At 37.7% G+C, this 17,673-nt stretch overlaps 1 protein-coding gene across 1 annotated transcript in view; it reads left to right on the top strand.

Annotated features, from left to right (window-relative positions):
• ANXA10 (annexin A10) overlaps window positions 1-17,673 on the top strand; it is a gene marked incomplete at its 3' end in the record, with an annotated part of 101,184 nt that overhangs the window by 40,300 nt on the left and 43,211 nt on the right. The window contains exon 4 of the mRNA XM_008586354.1: window positions 9,301-9,395. Coding sequence (XP_008584576.1) covers window positions 9,301-9,395 — 95 coding nt within the window. The remainder of the gene's footprint in view (window positions 1-9,300; window positions 9,396-17,673) is intronic.

Raw genomic sequence — 17,673 nt, 5'->3', positions numbered from 1 at the left:
TCAGATTTTCTACGTCTTCATGGCTCAGTTTTGGGAGCTTGTGTGTGTGCAGAAATTTATCTGTTTCCTCCAGATTTTCAAATTTGTTGGCGTATAGTTGTTTATAGTAGTCTTGAATGATTCCTTGTATTTCAGATGGATCAGTTGTAATATCACCTTTTTCATTTCTAATTTTTGTTATTTGAATCTTCTCCTTTTTTTTGTTAGCCATGCTAATGGTTTTTCAATTTTATTTATCTTTTCAAACAACTAACTTTTTGATTCATTGATCTTTTGTATTGTTTTTTGGGTTTCAATTTCATTAAGTTCTGCTCTGATCTGGATGATTTCTTTCTGTCTGCTAGCTTTGGGTTTGGATTGTTCTTGTTTTTCTAGTTCTTTAAGGTGAACTGTTAGGTTGTTTACTTGCCATCTTTCCTTTTTTCATGCCTTTTAAAATATCAGTCATCCCTAGAAAAATATAGATTCAAGGTAACAAAAAGTTATGAATTAACTTTTTCTTTTTTTTTTTTTTTTCCTTTTTTGTCTTTTTTCGTGTCTGGCAATGGATCACAACCCTCAGTGTCGCGCCCGTACCGGACCGGGACCAGCAACGGGATCGCAACTCTCGGTGTTGCTCTCACACCTCGCTCAGCCAGTGAGCGGGAACCGGTCTGTATGTGGGATCCGAACCCTCGGCGGGAGCGCCACCGCGCTCCCAAGCGGCGCACTGTAGCAGTGCGCCACCGGGCCGGCCCAAACTTTTTCTTTAAAAATACAATTTTTACCTTAAAACTATAGATCAGAACAAAAATTTTTTCTTTGCTCCAGTTTCAATTTTCCTGTCATTGCAATTTTAGGATCAGAATGTGGATTCATTTTAACCGTTGTAATTTTTGCTCATCAGTGTTTGAGGCTGAAGTATTTCAGAAAATTTTGTGTTTGATTGCATAGTGTCCACTGTAGCATGCCAGAGCAAGAACACAGCTTGAAATGCTTCAAAAGTCTACTCATCCTGATGACCCTGGCAAAGCGCAACTGAAAGACAATTACTAATGTTTTCCTCTGGCTACATGTTTTCCCTAGAAAAATCTGAAAGCAAAAACATAACCTAAAGCAAATGAAAATGAGTAGTTTTAATAAAAGTCATCTTAATTTGCATAAAAATTCACTAGTCTAAAAAGGGACACATCTCAGTTAACATTCCCTACTAGTGCTGTCCACTTTCCAATTCCTCACCCATAGAAGCTACTTCCCAAGCCTATGCATTCTTTTTTTTTTTTTTCCTTTTTGTCTTTTTTACTGACTGGTAATGGGATCGCAACCCTCAGTGTCACGCCCGTACCGGGGACCGGCAACGGGATCGCGACCCTCGGTGTTGTGCCTGCACCACGCTCAGCCAGTGAGCGGAACCGGTCTCCACATGGGATCCGAACCCTCGGCGGGAGCGCCGCCACGCTCCCAAGCGGCGCACTTCTCCAGTGCGCCACCGGGCCGGCCCAGCCTATGCATTCTTACCACAACTGCACTTTTTTTGTATCTGTAGGCACACCTCATTTTATTGAGCTTCTCTTTATTTTGCACTTCAAGGATACTGATTTTTTTACAACTCATGGGTTTGTGGCAAACCTGCTTTTAGTGACTATTTTTTAAACAGCATGTGCTCCCTGCATGTCTCTGTGTCATGTTCTGGTAATTCTTGTAATATTTCAAACTTTACTCTTTATTATTATATTTTTATGGTGGTCTGTGATCCATGATCTTTTATGTTACTATTGTAATTGTGTGGGGGTGCTACAAACCATGCCCATATAAGATGGTAAACCTAATCAATAAATGTGCGTGATCTGACTGCTCTACCAACCATCCGTTCCCCCTTCTCTGTCCCTGTCCGCTGGACTCCCTATTCCTTGAGACATAACAATGTTGCAGTTAGGTCAATTAATAACACTACAATGGCCTCTAAGTGTTCAAGGGAAAGGGACAGTTGCATGTCTTTAAATCAAAAGCAAGAAATGATTATGCTTAGTAAGGAATGCACATTAAAAGCCAAGATAGGCTGGAAGCTAGGCTTCTTGCACCAGTTAGCCAAGTTGTGAATGCAAAGGAAAAGCTCTTGAAGGAAATTAAAAGTGCTACTCCAGTGAACACATGAATGATTAAAAAAAAACTTTATTGCTGATATGGAGAAATTTTAGTAGTCGTCTATATAGAAGATCATACCAACCACAACATTCCCTTAGGCCAAAGTCTAATCCAGAGCAGAGTCCTTACTCTCTTCAATTCTATGATGACTGAGAGAGGTGAGGAAGCTGCTGAAGAAAGTTTTAAAGCTAGCAGAGGTTGGTTTATAAGGTTTAAGGAAAGAAGCTGTCTCTATAACATAAAGGTGCAAGATGAAGCAGCAAGTGCTGACATAGAAGCTGCAGCAAGTTATTCAGAAGATCCAGCTAAGATCATTAATGAAGGTGGATTAATGATCTTAATCCACTTTTAAGATTACACTAAAACTATGCTAAGCTAAACTACACATTTTCAGTGTAGATGAAACAGCCTTATTTGGGAAGAAGATGCCATCAAGGACTTTCATAGTTACAGAAGGAAGTCAAAGTCTGGATTACAATCTTCAAAAGACAGGCTGACTGTCTTGTTAGAAGTTAATGCAGCTGGTAACTTTAAATTGAAGCCAATGTTTATTTACCATTCCCCAAATCCTAGGGCCTTTAAGAATTATGCTAAATCTACTCTGCCTATGCTCTGTAAGTGGAACAACAAAGCCTGGACGACAGAACATCTATTTACAGCATGGTTTACTGAATATTTTAAGTCCAATGTTGAAACCTACTGCTCAGAAAAAAAGACTCCTTTCAAAATATTGCTCATTGATTATGCACCTAATCACCCAAGAGCTCTGATGGAGATGTACAAGGATATTAACATTGTTTTCAGGCCTGGTTGCACAAAATCCATTCTGCAGCCCATGAACTTTCAAGTCCTATTATATAAGAAATATAGTCTGTAAGGCTATACCTTCCATAGATAGTGATTCCTCTGATGGATCTGGGCAAAGTAAATTAAATACCTTTGACTTACCATTCTAGATGCCATTAAAAATATTCATGTTTTATGGGAGGAGGTCAAAATATCAACAGTCAGGAGTTTGGAAGAAGTTGATTTATACCCTCAGGATGACTTTGAGGGATTCAAGATGTCGGTGGAGAATCAACTGAAGATGTGATAAAAATAGCAAGAGAAATAGAATCAGAAGTGCAGCCTCAATATGTGGCTGAATTGCTGCAATCTCATGATAAAACTTTAATAAATGAGGAATTGCTTCTTATGGATGAGCAAAGAAAGTGGTTTCTTTAGATTGAATCTACTCCTGGTGAAGTGACAGCAAGGATTTAGAATATTACATAAACAGTTGATAAAGCAGTGGAAGGGCTTGAGAGGATTGACTCCAATTTTGAAAGCAGTTCTACTGTGGATAAAATGCTATCAAACAGCAGTGCGTGCTACAGAGAAATCTTTTATGAAAGGAAGAGTTAATTGATGTGGCAAACTTCATTGTTGTCTTATTTCTAAGAAATTATCATAGTCACCCCAACTTCAGCAACTACAACCCTGATCAGTCAGCAACGATCCACATGGAAGCAATACTCTCCACCAGCCAAAAGATTAGCACTCACTAAAGGCTCAGGTGACTGTTAACATTTTTTAGCAGTAAAGTATTTTTTAATTAAAGTCCATACATTGTTTTCCTAGATTTAATGCTATTGCGCACTGAATAGACTACAGTATAGTGGAAACATAACTTGTATATGCAATAGGAAACCAAAAAATTTGTGACTTGCTTTATTGCAATATTTATTTTATTGTGGTGGTTTGGAATTGAACATGCAAAATTTCTGAGGTATGCCTGTATTAACATATATGATTGTCACACCATCCCTGTGAGATCCTGGACAACTGGAGCAATTTTTAACCTACATTCCTAAATCTTGACAAAGGAGCACACAAATTAAAATGGATCTTTTTTGATATACTGAATATTATTTGGAGTGACATCCTCACCTTGTTTCTGATCTTTTTCACCATTAAGTATGATGCCAGCCATAGGTTTTTTGAAGTTGTTTTTAATCAAATCAAGGAAGTTCCCTTTTATTCCTAGTGTTCTGAGAGTTTTTATCTTGAACAGGTGTTGGATTTTGTCAAATGCTTTTTCTACATCTGTCAATATAATCATGTGGTTTTTCTTCTCTAGCTTGTTGATGTGATGGATTACATTAATTGATTTTTGAGTGTTGAAACAGCCTTGCATTCCTGGGATAAATCCCACTTGGTCATGAAGTATAATTCTTTTGTATACATTGTTATATTCTATTTGTTAATTTTTTGAGGATTTTTACATCTATGTTTATGAGAGATGTTGCTCAGTAGCTATTTCTTCTTATAATGTTTTTCTCTGGATGTGGTATTAGGTAATGTTAGCCTCATGGAATGAATCAAAAAGTACTCCTTCTGCTGCTGTTTTCTGGAAGAGATTGTAGAGAATCAGTATTTCTTCCTTAAAAGTTTGGTAGTATTCACCAGTGAACCCATCTGGGCATGTTTCAGCAAGTTACTAATTATTTATTCAGTTTCTTTAACAGAAAAAGACTGGTGGGGGGGGGGTTGTAGGAGTTTGGGTAGATTGCATCTTTGAAAGAATCAATCCATTTTATCTAGACTATCAAATTTGTGGGCATAGAATTGTTTAAAATATTCTTTTATTATACTTTCAATGTCTATGAAATCAGTAGTGATGGGCCTTTTTTCATTTCTGATATAAGCATTTTGTGTATCTCTCTTTTTTTCTTAGTTAACCTGCCTAGAAAATTATAAATTTTATTGATTTTTTTTAAAGAACCTGCTTTTGGTGTCATTGGTTTTTTCTAATGAGTTCCTGTTCTCAATTTTATAGATTTCTGCTCTAATTTTTATTATTTTTTTCTTCTGTTTACTTTAGGTTTAATTTGCTCTTTTTTTCTCTCTCTCTCTAGTTTTGGCAGAAATTAAATTGTTGATTTCTGATATTTCTTCTTTTCTCATATTTGCTTTCAATGTTATCTATTTTTCTCTAAGCATCGCATTTGTTGTATCTCACAAATTTTAACATGTTGTGCTTTCATTTTCATTTCATTTGAAAATTTAAAAAATTCTCTGAGACTTTATCTGCCCCATGTATTATTTAGAACTGTGCTGTTTAGTATGCTTGTATTTTGGAGTTTTCTAGCTGTCTTTCTGTTATTGATTTCTAGCTTAATTACATTGTGATCTGAGAGCATATTTTGTATGGTTACTTCTTTTTTTTTTAATTTGTTAAGGTGTGCTTTATGGCCCAGAATGTGTTCTGTCTTGGTAAATGTTCTATGTGACTTTGAGAAGAATATGTATTCTGCTGTTGTTGCATTAAGAATTCTATGGATGTCAATTAGATCCAGTTGATTGATGGTGCTGTTCAGTTCACTGATTTTCTGCCTGCTGGATCTGTCATTGACTGATAAGGAGGTATTGAAGTATCTAGCTATAACAGTGAATTTATCTATTTATCTTTGCAATTCTATCAGTCTTTGCCTCATCTATTTTGACACTCTGCTATTTGGCACATACCCATTAAGATTTGTTATGCCTTCTTAGAGAATTGACCCCATTATTATTGTTATATAATGATCCTATTTATCTGATAACTTCTTTGTTCTGAAGTCTTTCTTGTCTACAATTAGTACACCTACTCCAGCTTTCTTTTGATTATGTTAGCATAGTACATGTTTCTTCTTTTACTTTTAATCTATTATGTCTTTATATTTAAAGTTGTGGGGGTTTTTAGAATACTCAGTTCTATTTAGAAATAATTTCAGATTTTAGTAATAATTATTTTCCTGCCTAGTACATCACTTTTATCTGTGTAATCCTACAGTCAATCCTTCTTATTCATGGATTCCATACTTGCAAATTTGTCTAATTGCCAAATTTTGTATATAACCCTAAAATCAATATTTGTAGTGCTTTCATGGTCATTTGAAGACAAGTGCAGAGAAGTGAAATATTTTAGTTACTAGAATGCATATTCCTAGTTGAGATCAAGCAAGGTGACTACTTATTTAGCTATTTCTTCCTGCTTTAGCTCTCATACTGTAAATAAATGTCCTTTTTGTGGTCTATTCAGTGCCACACTCTTTGCATTTTTTAATGCTTTTTGTTTGTAATTTTGCTGATTAAAATCGCCCCAAGCATAGTGCTAAAGTGCTGTTTTAGTGTTTCTATGCACAAAAAGAAGTATTCAGGACAAAGTATGTGTGTTACATAAGCTAAATCCAAACATGAGTTTTAGTGCTGTTGGCTATGAATTTAATGTTAATGAATTAATAATACTATACATCCAGAAAAAAGAAAATAAAATTTATTGATCTGTACATGAGACTATCCAGAAAATGCTAAAGTAGCATCTATTCTATGTTATGAAGCTATGGAAAAGATAAAAAAGTACTTGAATTTGTGGGTGCTAACAGATGGTAATAATTTTTTAAAAGATGCTTAATGGTCAGCTTTCCTTTGATAGTAGTGCTGTCTGCAAGGTGAGACAAGTTCTGCAGATCAGGAGGCTGCAAAAGAACTTTAAAAATACCTTCCACATATTATACAGGAAAAGGAAAAGAATGTGTGAAAGTGTAGGTTTTCTGTGCTGATGAGACTGCTTGTTTTGCTAGAACATTGTCAAACAAACCTATAATGCAAATGGCATTTCAGTTGACAAAAAATATTGTAAACAAAGTGTTGTAGAGACCTAACCCTGTCCTTTCCCTAGGAGCAATAGTTCAGCATTCACTAATTCACTGTTTATGACAACTTTGTAGAATACAAATACTACAAAAGAGTCCAGTGCATCTTGTAAAAGTCTACAAAGTTGCTGTGGTTCATTTTTCCAGGATTTTCTGCTAAAACCAGAAAATATGAATCCCCAACCTAAGGCAATAGAATGAGAAAGAGAAAAATATGCAATGATTCTGAAAGAAAAATCAAAGTTATTATTAGAAGATATTATATATCTAGAAATCCAAGATAATCAAATAAGAAATTATTAAAAATTATAAGTTGAATATTTTTTCTGGATACAAGGTAACCATAAAATCCAAAATCATTTCCTTAATTAAGCAGCAAAATTATGTATTAAGAAATAAAATTAAAATAATGTAACTTTAAATATCACAGAAATACAAATATGAGTAATTTTAGCAAAATAAAGCTTCTTGTCATTAGCAAACAAACAAACAAACAAAAAACTACAAATCTTTATCAAGTCTTTTTTAAAAGAAAAACCCTTAAATAGTTCATCAGATATTTCACGTTAGTGACAGAAAGATATCTCTTTCAAAATTGATTCCTAACTTTAGTTATTTTAATAAAGAAATTTTAATATAATTTTTGAGATACATAAAAAATTATTCTGAAATATCTCTAAAAGGATAAATAAGCAAAAATTGCTATGAAAACATAAGAAAATGACAAGTAATTTTGAGAGGTAGGTTATGAATATCTCAACAGAATCAATGACAAAATGCAGAAGACTATAATGATTACATAAATGTGATGATAGTAAGAATAAGGCAATAGAAGCAATTTTAAAATCTTTTACTTGTTATTAAAATCTGTTCATTTTGGAATACTCATCATACAGTTAATAGACTCCTTTGCAGTTATGTATTTTCCTCCAAATTCAGGGCATTACTGGGCTAGCCCCAGGCACCATGTTGCTCTACGCCTTCAGTGGAGGCTGTTTTTTCTGTCAGAAGCCATTAATTTTAGTCTTTGGAGATGATTCTATGCCTTTCTCCCTCCGTATTACAGCTTTCAGACCATTTCTCTCACCTGTCTAAAGCACCTTGATCCTCCTGCTTCTCACTGGCACAGTCATCTATGTAAATCTTAGTCACTTGCCCTTATTCACTGGATATTTGAGCACCTGACTCATGGCCTTCCTGTGATTCTAAGACCATCCAGAATGGCTTTAATTTCCAAAAAGATGATTTGTTTAACATCTAGTCTTTCACTTTAATATTTCTTCTCTTCTTCATTAAACATTTTCTCTTGTCAAAGAAAAATTATACCAGATAGAATTTATAAAGCAAGAAAGACTTTATTTAACACTATTGCAAAAGGGATCAAGACCATGGCAAGAGAGGAGAGAGACTGAACTCAACTCTCCTGAAACAAAAGGTGGGAGAGTTTTTAAGCACTGGGGTGAGCTAGTGGAAAAGTATTGTAGCATGTTGGGATGGGAGGCATTGGTCATTGTGATTAGGCCATCTGCAACTGGCAATTGGCACTTACTAGAGTTAGATTCCTACCCTCACATGGACACTAGGCAAAAGGAGCTCTGTCTTTCTTCGTGATTACATTTCAAAAGGATGGCTTCCAGGTTCTAAAGAAAGACATTTCTGGGTCGTAAAACTTACAGACAAGAGGGTGGGAGAAGACTTACATCTCTAAGGAGCAAAGAAAGAATTTGCAATGGAAAGCTTTCCAAAATAAACAGTCTAAGGAAAGGGAGGTTGGGGGTCTGTAATTAAGAAGAAACCTGTCTAAATTTTAGCCAATCTGAGAGAAATGTTAAGACTGTGTTAGTCACTCTTCTGATTGTCATTACAATGAAAATTATCTACACCAGTTATTCATTAAGGTGGTCTATTAGCTCCCTGTGTTGGTACAGGAGGAAGTGGAGAAGGTACTCCCAGAAACAGAGCCTATATTAAGGGCAAGAAAGATCATGCCCCATGAAAAGCATGAAGGGTTCACACCATTCCTCAGAAGTAGGCAGACACCTTGTGCTTCCATGATTTCCTTCTCCATTACCCCTCCTTCCTCCAGAGGTACTGAAAAGAGCAGTCATTTTTGTCCTAAGATGTGTTCATTGCAAGCCATATCTCCCTAACTGTGCAATGAGAAAGATGCTCTTACCATTTAAACACTAATCAGCTTGAAGGTCTTTTGGTTGGGTAGGAAGGTTGAAGAAAGCATACATTTTCTTTACTTTTCTGTACTTCTTATTGGATCTTTTTAAAGAAAAGGAGGCAACCTGTTGTAAAACACTAAATGAGAGATAGGAAAACATATGCTTCATCCAGGGTTGCTATGTGATTTCCAAGTTTAGTTAAAATTGCTCTCTGCTTTAAAGTACAATCAGGAATAATGCTTGCACACTGGTTTTGATCCTTAGATAATGGGTTGTTCCTAGCTACAGAGTAGCAACTGTATTAATCTTCAAATACTATTCTTTTCCAGACTGTGACAAAGACATGCTGATCAACATCCTAACTCAGCGCTGCAATGCACAAAGGATGATGATTGCAGAGGCATACCAGAGCATGTATGGCCGGGTAAGGAGTCTTTATCTTGACCTGTTTCTTTTCTTTTTTTTTTTTCCTTTTTTACCTTTTTTACTGACTGGTAACAGGATCGCAACCCTCGGTGTCGCGCCCGTACCGGGGACCGGCAACGGGATCGCAACCCTCGGTGTTGTGCCCGCACTGCGCTCAGCCAGTGAGCGGGAACCGGTCTCCACATGGGATCCAAACCCTCGGCGGGAGCACCGCCGCGCTCCCAAGCGGCGCACTCTCCAGTGTGCCACCGGGCTGGCCCTATCTTGACCTATTTCTAAGACAAACTCCTGAGAACTAACACTCTCAAGAACAGGTACTATTTTTTTTTTTAGACACACAGATTACAAAGATTTCAGACCTATATGTCAGAAACAGTTCATATCCCTCTAACATGTTTCAAGGAATAAAACATAAATCAAAACTGTATATATGTGTGAATTATGTTCACACTCATCATGACCTTTCCCCAAATCATTGAACATTCCAAAATGAAAAGTTTTAATAACCTTACACTGCCAGTTGGTCCAATGAGGCTAAAAGTGTTCCACTGGAAACGCCCCTGTGTCAAGCTTTAGGGAAGGCATGGAAAAGACTAATGATCACCAGGTCAAAACATAACATCTTTTCCTGCAATTATCTGCAGATTCTCACCTAACTCAACCAAAGTGAATTCTCTACTAGCTTTTCTTCTGAACAGCACATAGTTGTAGAGACTATTAAAAAGTATCACATTTTAAAAATAGTTTAAGGCAATAAAACTATCCATAGTGTCTTAAAAGTAATCACATTCTAATTTCAAAGCAAGTACCATTAAAGTTTCCTTGCTTTTGTTATGCATTTAAACCACAGATTTGGAATAAAATCTCTTCAGGCCAAAAGGGCCTGAAATAGCAATTGCTTTCTCCACTGAGCATTGTCCATGAAACATTATTGTTAAACTTTCTCTACAGAGTTAGTCTATATAAATTTATTCCATCTCTAAACCTCAGTCTCTACCAAACCATAATTCATGAAATAAAAGATAGCCCTTTCTTTTAGAATAAGTTAATAATCCAAAAAGCCACTACTAGTAGTGACATTAATTAAATTAATCCAGGGCCGGCCCGGTGGCGCACTGGATAGTGCGCTGCTTGGGAAGCGCGGCGGCGCTCCCGCCCGAGGGTTCGGATCCCACATACAGACCGGTTCCCGCTCACTGGCTGAGCGAGGCGCGGGAGCAACACCGAGGGTTGCGATCCCATTGCCGGTCCCCGGTCTGGTACGGGGGCAACACTGAGGGTTGTGATCCGTTGCTGGACACGGAAAAAGACAAAAGACAAAAAATAAAATAAATAAATTAATTAATTAATTAATCCAAAGAAGGAAACCAGTTACACCTTTTATTCCACATAAAACTGTTACCTTAGTTTATGTTTTCATGACTAGTGCTAGTTTTCTTTTGAAGGAGAATGTAAAGGCTATAAAAGCTGTGTCACTGGTAACCTAACATTCTTTCAATATGTGTAGTGCTATAAGGGATGTCATTTTCAAGTAATTTTTTTTTAAACTAAAGGTTTATATACATCTTTGCTTTTTATATATCAGATTAATTTAGGCTAAAGCATTACTTTATCAAGTTCTACAAAATTGCACTAAAACAGATTAAAACAATTAAGAAATGATATTTACACTCAAGAAATTTAAAATTCATTAAAGAATTTGTACCCTACCAAAGCACTTTTTACTACATATATAAAGCCTCAGAGTTTGTTAAACCCTCACTTCTGCTGAAAAATCCACACAAGAGGGTAAGCTCGGCTGATACACTAAGTTGCACAGACTGAAAGACAGGAGGGCATGCTCACCCCTTTCCTCTGAAATACCAAGGCCATACAATCAGTTACCAAGTCCTGTAAATTATTTCTCCTTTCGCGTTTCTCTCTTTTTTCTCACTTACGCAGTCTTGATTCGCATCTTCTTGTTTCATGCCCAGGCAAATGCTGAAAATCTTAACTGGTCCCTGCAACCCCCAGTCCCTCCCCTCTCTAGTCTGACCTCCACACTGAGGCCAGAATGACTGAAAATCTAAATTTTCACACATCACTTTGCCGTTTTAATCATTGAATTCATCCCTCACAAATATCCATATGTCCATAGAATAAACCCACTGCCTTCCTCCAGCACACGGGCCTTGCTCGCTCTGTTTCTGCTCTCCTGCCTAATCTCTCTCCATCTTCCTTGCACACTGTAAACTGTAGCCAAACGGAACTAAGTGTGGTTCTCCAAAGTCACCCTTGGTCATGGTGTTTCATCTGTCTTCAATTCCACGTGCTGCCCACCTACCATCTTCCCAGATGCTGTATTACCATACCTCATACCACCACCCCCAAATGCAGTGGAACAGACTTGTGCTGCTGAAAATCCTTTTTATAACTTCCTCACAGTGTCTAATGACACATCTTTGAGCTTGTTGATATCGGTTTCACTTCAGTAGAGTCTAAGTTTAGAAAACTTGTTGTTTTGCCTCCTATGGATTTGTCACCCCTTTTCCCCTGGGTAATGGAGCTGCCAAAGATTACTCAAAGCCCATTTCTTTTGAGCAGTGAGAAGCCCCAGAAAGGGGTTAATATCCCAGAACTTCCTCAAGCACGAGGCATTTTTCCATTTGGGAAATTAACCATGACTTGGGGTTCTCTTCCTGCATTTATTCTCCAGACCAAGAAGTTACAGGAAGAGACATAGGTGGGCTTTTGCTAAGTACAGTTTAACAAGTTTTACAGTAGAAGCCGGTAACATTCAGTAAAAACAAGTTGGATGACATTCTGTTAGGCAATTAAGTGATCCACTAACAAAGGCTTGATTGAGCAAACATTCCTTTTCCCTCTGGCAGCTTTTTAGTAACTTTACATATCAATTAGTAACTTGTCTGTCTTTAAGCCAGCAACCTTGCTGTGTTACAATTCTTACCTTGCAACAGAGATTCAATAGCCTGGGGAAAATTTCCTGTCCTTTGTAAGATCAGTATTTGAAATTGCAAGGTTTTGGAAAACCAGGCCCTGTGAAGTACATTTGCTTTATGAATCCTCTACAAAAACTGGAATGATTCTTGATCATTCTAGACCTTAGCACACATGCTTAACAAGCCAAGATGGCTTAATGAATGGTGGTTGGATGGCCTTGTGAAGGCACAGCTAACAGCAGCTGCTCCAGTAAGATGCAATCGGGCTTTGGTTGCTCCTGGAAACCTTCCCGGCCTGTCACATTCACTCTCTGCTCTGGGCCAGGGGCTTCCTGCTTGGTTCCCAGAGGTCCCTGTGCATAAAACCCAGCCACGCTGGGCTGTATTGTTTTACTTTTATGTTTTGTTGACTACACTGTCATCTCCTAAAAAAGTAAGGATTGGATTATTTGCTATTATCCCTCCAGAGCTCAGCCCAGGGTCTGACATAGAAAAGGCACTTCATTTATAGAATAAATGAATATGAGGAATTATATTAGGCCTATTTACTTTTTCTTTTAAAAAAAGGGATCCATCCTCTTATTATCCATCCTAAAGTTAAAATGAATGCTCCTTCATGACCTATATTTCCCTTTTCCCTCATTCTTTGCTCTGGTTGCTGCCAGGTAGATTTGACTGATCTTCGGTTAAGCCTTCACGACCTCCCATGCTGCCCATGTTGAGAATTACTTCTTCCATTTGGCCACTGTGTATTTCCTGCTATTTTCTCCTGTCTTTGGTGAGAATGTATAGATTATCCTCAATGTTAACCAGTGATATTTTTATTTTTTATTAATACGGATAATCAAGAGTTGACAGAATTACGGTCTTAGCTGCTGAGTAAACTGTGATTCTGGGCATGCTCCATAAATATTTCTTACTTGATATTTTACATTAGTGCAGAGCTGCTGAATTTCATCAACAACTTTGCCTTACCCATAGCAAAAACTCATCCCTAGCTTCAACTGAAAAGCCATTTGGAATGCCTCTGATTGACATATTTATCAATGAGGTCAGTACTGATCTTTCACACCAAAGAAAGAGGTAGTCTGTCAACAGTGCGATGAAACCAAGGTAACAGAGAAGTGCCTTTGGGAATGGGGAGAGGAGTTATTTATACATGATAAGTTTTGCAATCAGTGATTCCTGAAGAAGTTCAAATTCAGCACAGAAGCAATTTGTTTTCCTATTTTTCATCTAAAATAGGGATAATCAGCTCTGACATATGCTGATTTCTGGAATTCATTTAACCTGTGGTGCTGGTTATGCAATTTAGTGCAGATTCTGACTTGCCAAAAGGTAGAACTTGAATCAAGGTCATCTGACTCTAAATCATGTTGTCCATAGCTTCCCAATAAAGCCTGCTGTTCTCACTTGAATAAACACCAGACTTAACAAGAACAGATATCTATACTGCTAATTTTCTCATATCTTTCAGGATCTTGCTCAAATGTCAAGTACTCCAGGGGGACTAATCTATTTAAAATTGTCACCCACCCTGAAGCCTGTGCTAACAGTACAAATCCCCCTCCCTTGTTCTTATTGTTTTGTCCATAACACTTATTACCTTCTCACATACTATATGATTTGTATACCTATAATGTTTATTATTTATTGTTTGTCACCTCCCTTTAGAATACAAGAATCACAAGGGGAGAAATCTCTGTTTTGTTCACTAATGTATCTCAAAGAACCACAACAGTGGTAGGCACATTGTATTATGGACTGAATTATGTTCCCCCAAAATTCATACGTTAAAGCCTTAAATCCCAATGTGATTGTATTTGAAGATAGGCCTTTTTAGGAGGTAATTAAGGTTAAATGAGGTCACAAGTGTGAGGCACTGGTGTTCCTATAAGAAAAGGAAGAGATGAGAGACATGCATGCACAGAGGGAAGGCCACAGAGAGAAGGTGGCCATCTGCAAGCCAAAAATAGGAGCCTCACTAGAAACCAAACCTGCCAACACCTTGACCCTAAACTTCCAGCCTCCATAACTGTGAGAAAATAAATGTCTGTTGTTTAAGCCACCTGGTCTGTGGTATTCTGTGATGGCAACCCAAGCAGAATAATACAGTTGGTTCTCAATAAATGGATGTGAACGTATGAAGAGTTCATTCTTCAGATCCATTTTGTTCTCATAATACATTTTTTTCCTATTACCTCTCAGTTTTATGGTTAATAAAATTGATACTTGAAGTATCGACATACCTAGGAAGTGGCTAGCTAGCAAATGACCTTTAGAAGTAGAATCACCATTGCATCACTAGTATCAGTAACAAGTATTTTATCTTCCCCTCTACTCCTCACTTCTTAGTTTGGGAGAAAGAGGGTAGATGTAGTTTTAGCCTCAAAAGCTAAAATTCATTATAAAGTTTATCACATATCAGTTTTATAAACATAAATTAAATATAATTTTAAGTAGTACACTTACTTTTTCTTTCAAATGCATAATGGATTAAATATACTCATTTTGGTGAAACTGGGAAATTAACAAGCAGGAAAAATAATTTACAATTTAAAAAAATTTTGCTATAGAATCAATCCAAGTTTTACAAATTTGGAAAACCACCTCTGTAAGTTTTAACAGCCTAAACAATTATTTCCCTTTGGAATAACATGAGGGAGTACTTCAAAAAGTAAATGGAAAGATTTATATTATCTTTCAATTCTATTTTTCCAAAAACATTTTGAAGTACCCTCGTATACAGTCTCTGTTGAGGAGGGAGGAAGGATTGTGGGCAGAAAGGGAGAGAATGAGGGAGGAAGGCATGGAGGAGGAGGGAAGGAAAGAAGGAAGGAAGGAGAGAAATTATAGAGACTGCTAAAGCCAGGCCTCACTAGGCTTCAAAATACTCTCTAAAGCAGTTCTGTAAATTTACACTTCTACCTGCAATATATAAGGGTTCCCATTTCCCTTAAATCCTCACCAATATCGAATGATATAAAACTAAAGAGTTGGCCAGTCTCAGCTATGAATGGAATCTCACTCTGGTTTTAACTTGCATTTTTCCCTGACAAAATATAATGTTTTTTGTATGTTTCTTCTGCATACTGGTTTCTTCTTTTAAGTTAGCTATTTATATTCTTTGTGTATGTTTCTTTCAGTAGCTTGTCACTTATTTATTGATTTGTAGTAATTTATATAATTTTTACGCTGGTTATTTCCTGGGCATGTAGGCTAAAAATATTTTTTCCAAACATATGGATTATTTTTATACTGTGTTGGACAATCTTGTGTCAAGAACCGTGAAGAGTATAAGACTTAGACTTATTTACAACATAGCAAGTTAATCAGCCAAGATGACACAGGTGCTGGGAGAAGACATGAGACTCCTGGGTCAGAGACAAAAGACAATTTACCACTCACAGTGACAGTAGTAGTCAGGGTGTCAGCACAGTTGCAATAGTTACCTAAGCTTCAGTTCCCACAGATCAATGTGAAGATGGCCAAATAAAACCTGCACATGCCATGGTTGCACGGCAGAAGAGAAAACATGAGATTAGGAAACCCAAATCATTTATACTGGGCAGAATTCATGCCTGCCCTGTGCTCATAAGGGAGACACTCTGTCTTCCAAGACCATTAATTATATGCATCCTTGGACAGGTAGTGCATAACAAAAGGCTATTGGTGCCTCACTGTGCATAACATTCAGAAATACGAGACCCGTGGAGAATTGTCTCCCAACAATATTAACCTAATTTTTATACCACCTTCAATGACTGACAAATTTTTCTGAGTATTCCAATCCCTAAACCACTCCTATTATTCTAACTAACAAAGGTTGGGAACAAATTCATCAATTTGTCCCAAACAGCATTTAATTAAATCTCCTATCAACAGGACTCCAAGCAGCAGGGACAGGTGAACTGGCAGTGATTCCCTTAAGCTGCCCCCACAGGGTTCTAGACCCAATCAGCTGACAAATTTTATAAATCATCAGGGCCTACCTTAAAAAGCTGGGTGGCTTTCTCTTTAAGTTCTAGTCATGAAATTTTCATTTGGTTTGAAGTATTAATCTAGATATAGTGGGATGTATTAGTGATGGCACAGACTTCACCTTGGCCCACAAGGAGAAAGCCTGGGGCAAGTCTATCATGCATAACAATCATGGCCAGTGAGTGAGGCTGTCCCGAAAGCCTTATAGTGCCAAAGTGATGTAATTAGGCTTCCCTCCCCAGGTGCCACAGTTGTTGTCCTTGCTCTACCACCAGAAAAGTCACATCTCATTCTGGTAGCTATAACTTCACCTTTTTTCCTATTACTTCCAATGTATACTCAGAACTTTTATTTAGAAGGTTCAAGTGCAGGAAAGATAAGGACATTTATATAAAATTTTCAGAAAGCCATTATGTCACACACATGGGCAGTATACTCAATCTGGTGGTCATTAACCATATGATCTAGCACTGTGAAAGTCTGGAGAGATTCTGGGTGGCTGACCCAGAATTAAGTTTGACATGCTATGCCCACTTTTGGTTAGGCTGCCACTCAGATAGCAGACCCACAACACACCCCGAGGTTGGCATTAGAAGAAAGAAAGTAGCATCCTGCTCAGGAATGGTCAGAGTGAAATCCCAAATTTTCAAAATGGGTCTATATAGTAGCCCTCTTCTCCCTTCATCACAGCAACTATTTAAAAGGAGGCTGAAAGAAGGTGATCCTTTTCCAGGGACTACTACAGTCAGTGAGCAAACTTTGTTACTAAGCTGGATGGACCAGAAAGTAAAGCAGGTAGAATCAAGAATCTTACTGAGTTGATCAATTAACAACAACATTTGAAGCCTGTGGATGGTGGGGGGTGGGGGGTGGGCAGAGAGCATTGAAGGTCTATCAAGTATCTCGACTCTTAGTCTATCGTTAAGTGGCTTTTGTAATTTAAAAAAACAAAGAAACAAAAAAACAAAAATCATGTCATGGTCAGACTGAAAGTGGTCTGAAAAAGCCAAAAACATGACACAGATTAATTTCAAGGACCACAATAGTGTGGCCCAAGTGGGCTGATGGAACAGAAACAGTAGCATTGTGTCTTGAAAAGAGTGTCAATGGGCCGGCCCGGTGGCGCACTGGATAGTGCGCCGCTTGGGAAGCGTGGCGGCGCTCCCGCCCGAGGGTTCGGATCCCACATACGGACCGGTTCCCGCTCACTGGCTGAGCGAGGCGCGGGAGCAACGCCGAGGGTTGCGATCCCGTTGCCGGTCCCCGGTCCGGTATGGGGGCAGCACTGAGGGTTGCGATCCGTTGCCGGACACGGAAAAAGACAAAAAAGACAAAAAAAAAAAAAAAAAGAAAAGA

This window comes from Galeopterus variegatus, unplaced genomic scaffold (genome assembly GCF_000696425.1).
Source record: "Galeopterus variegatus unplaced genomic scaffold, G_variegatus-3.0.2 Scaffold3960, whole genome shotgun sequence".
Classification (NCBI taxonomy): Eukaryota; Metazoa; Chordata; class Mammalia; order Dermoptera; family Cynocephalidae; genus Galeopterus; species Galeopterus variegatus.
Note: the sequence above shows the minus strand (reverse complement) of the source record. Positions and strands in the feature narration are given on the sequence as shown.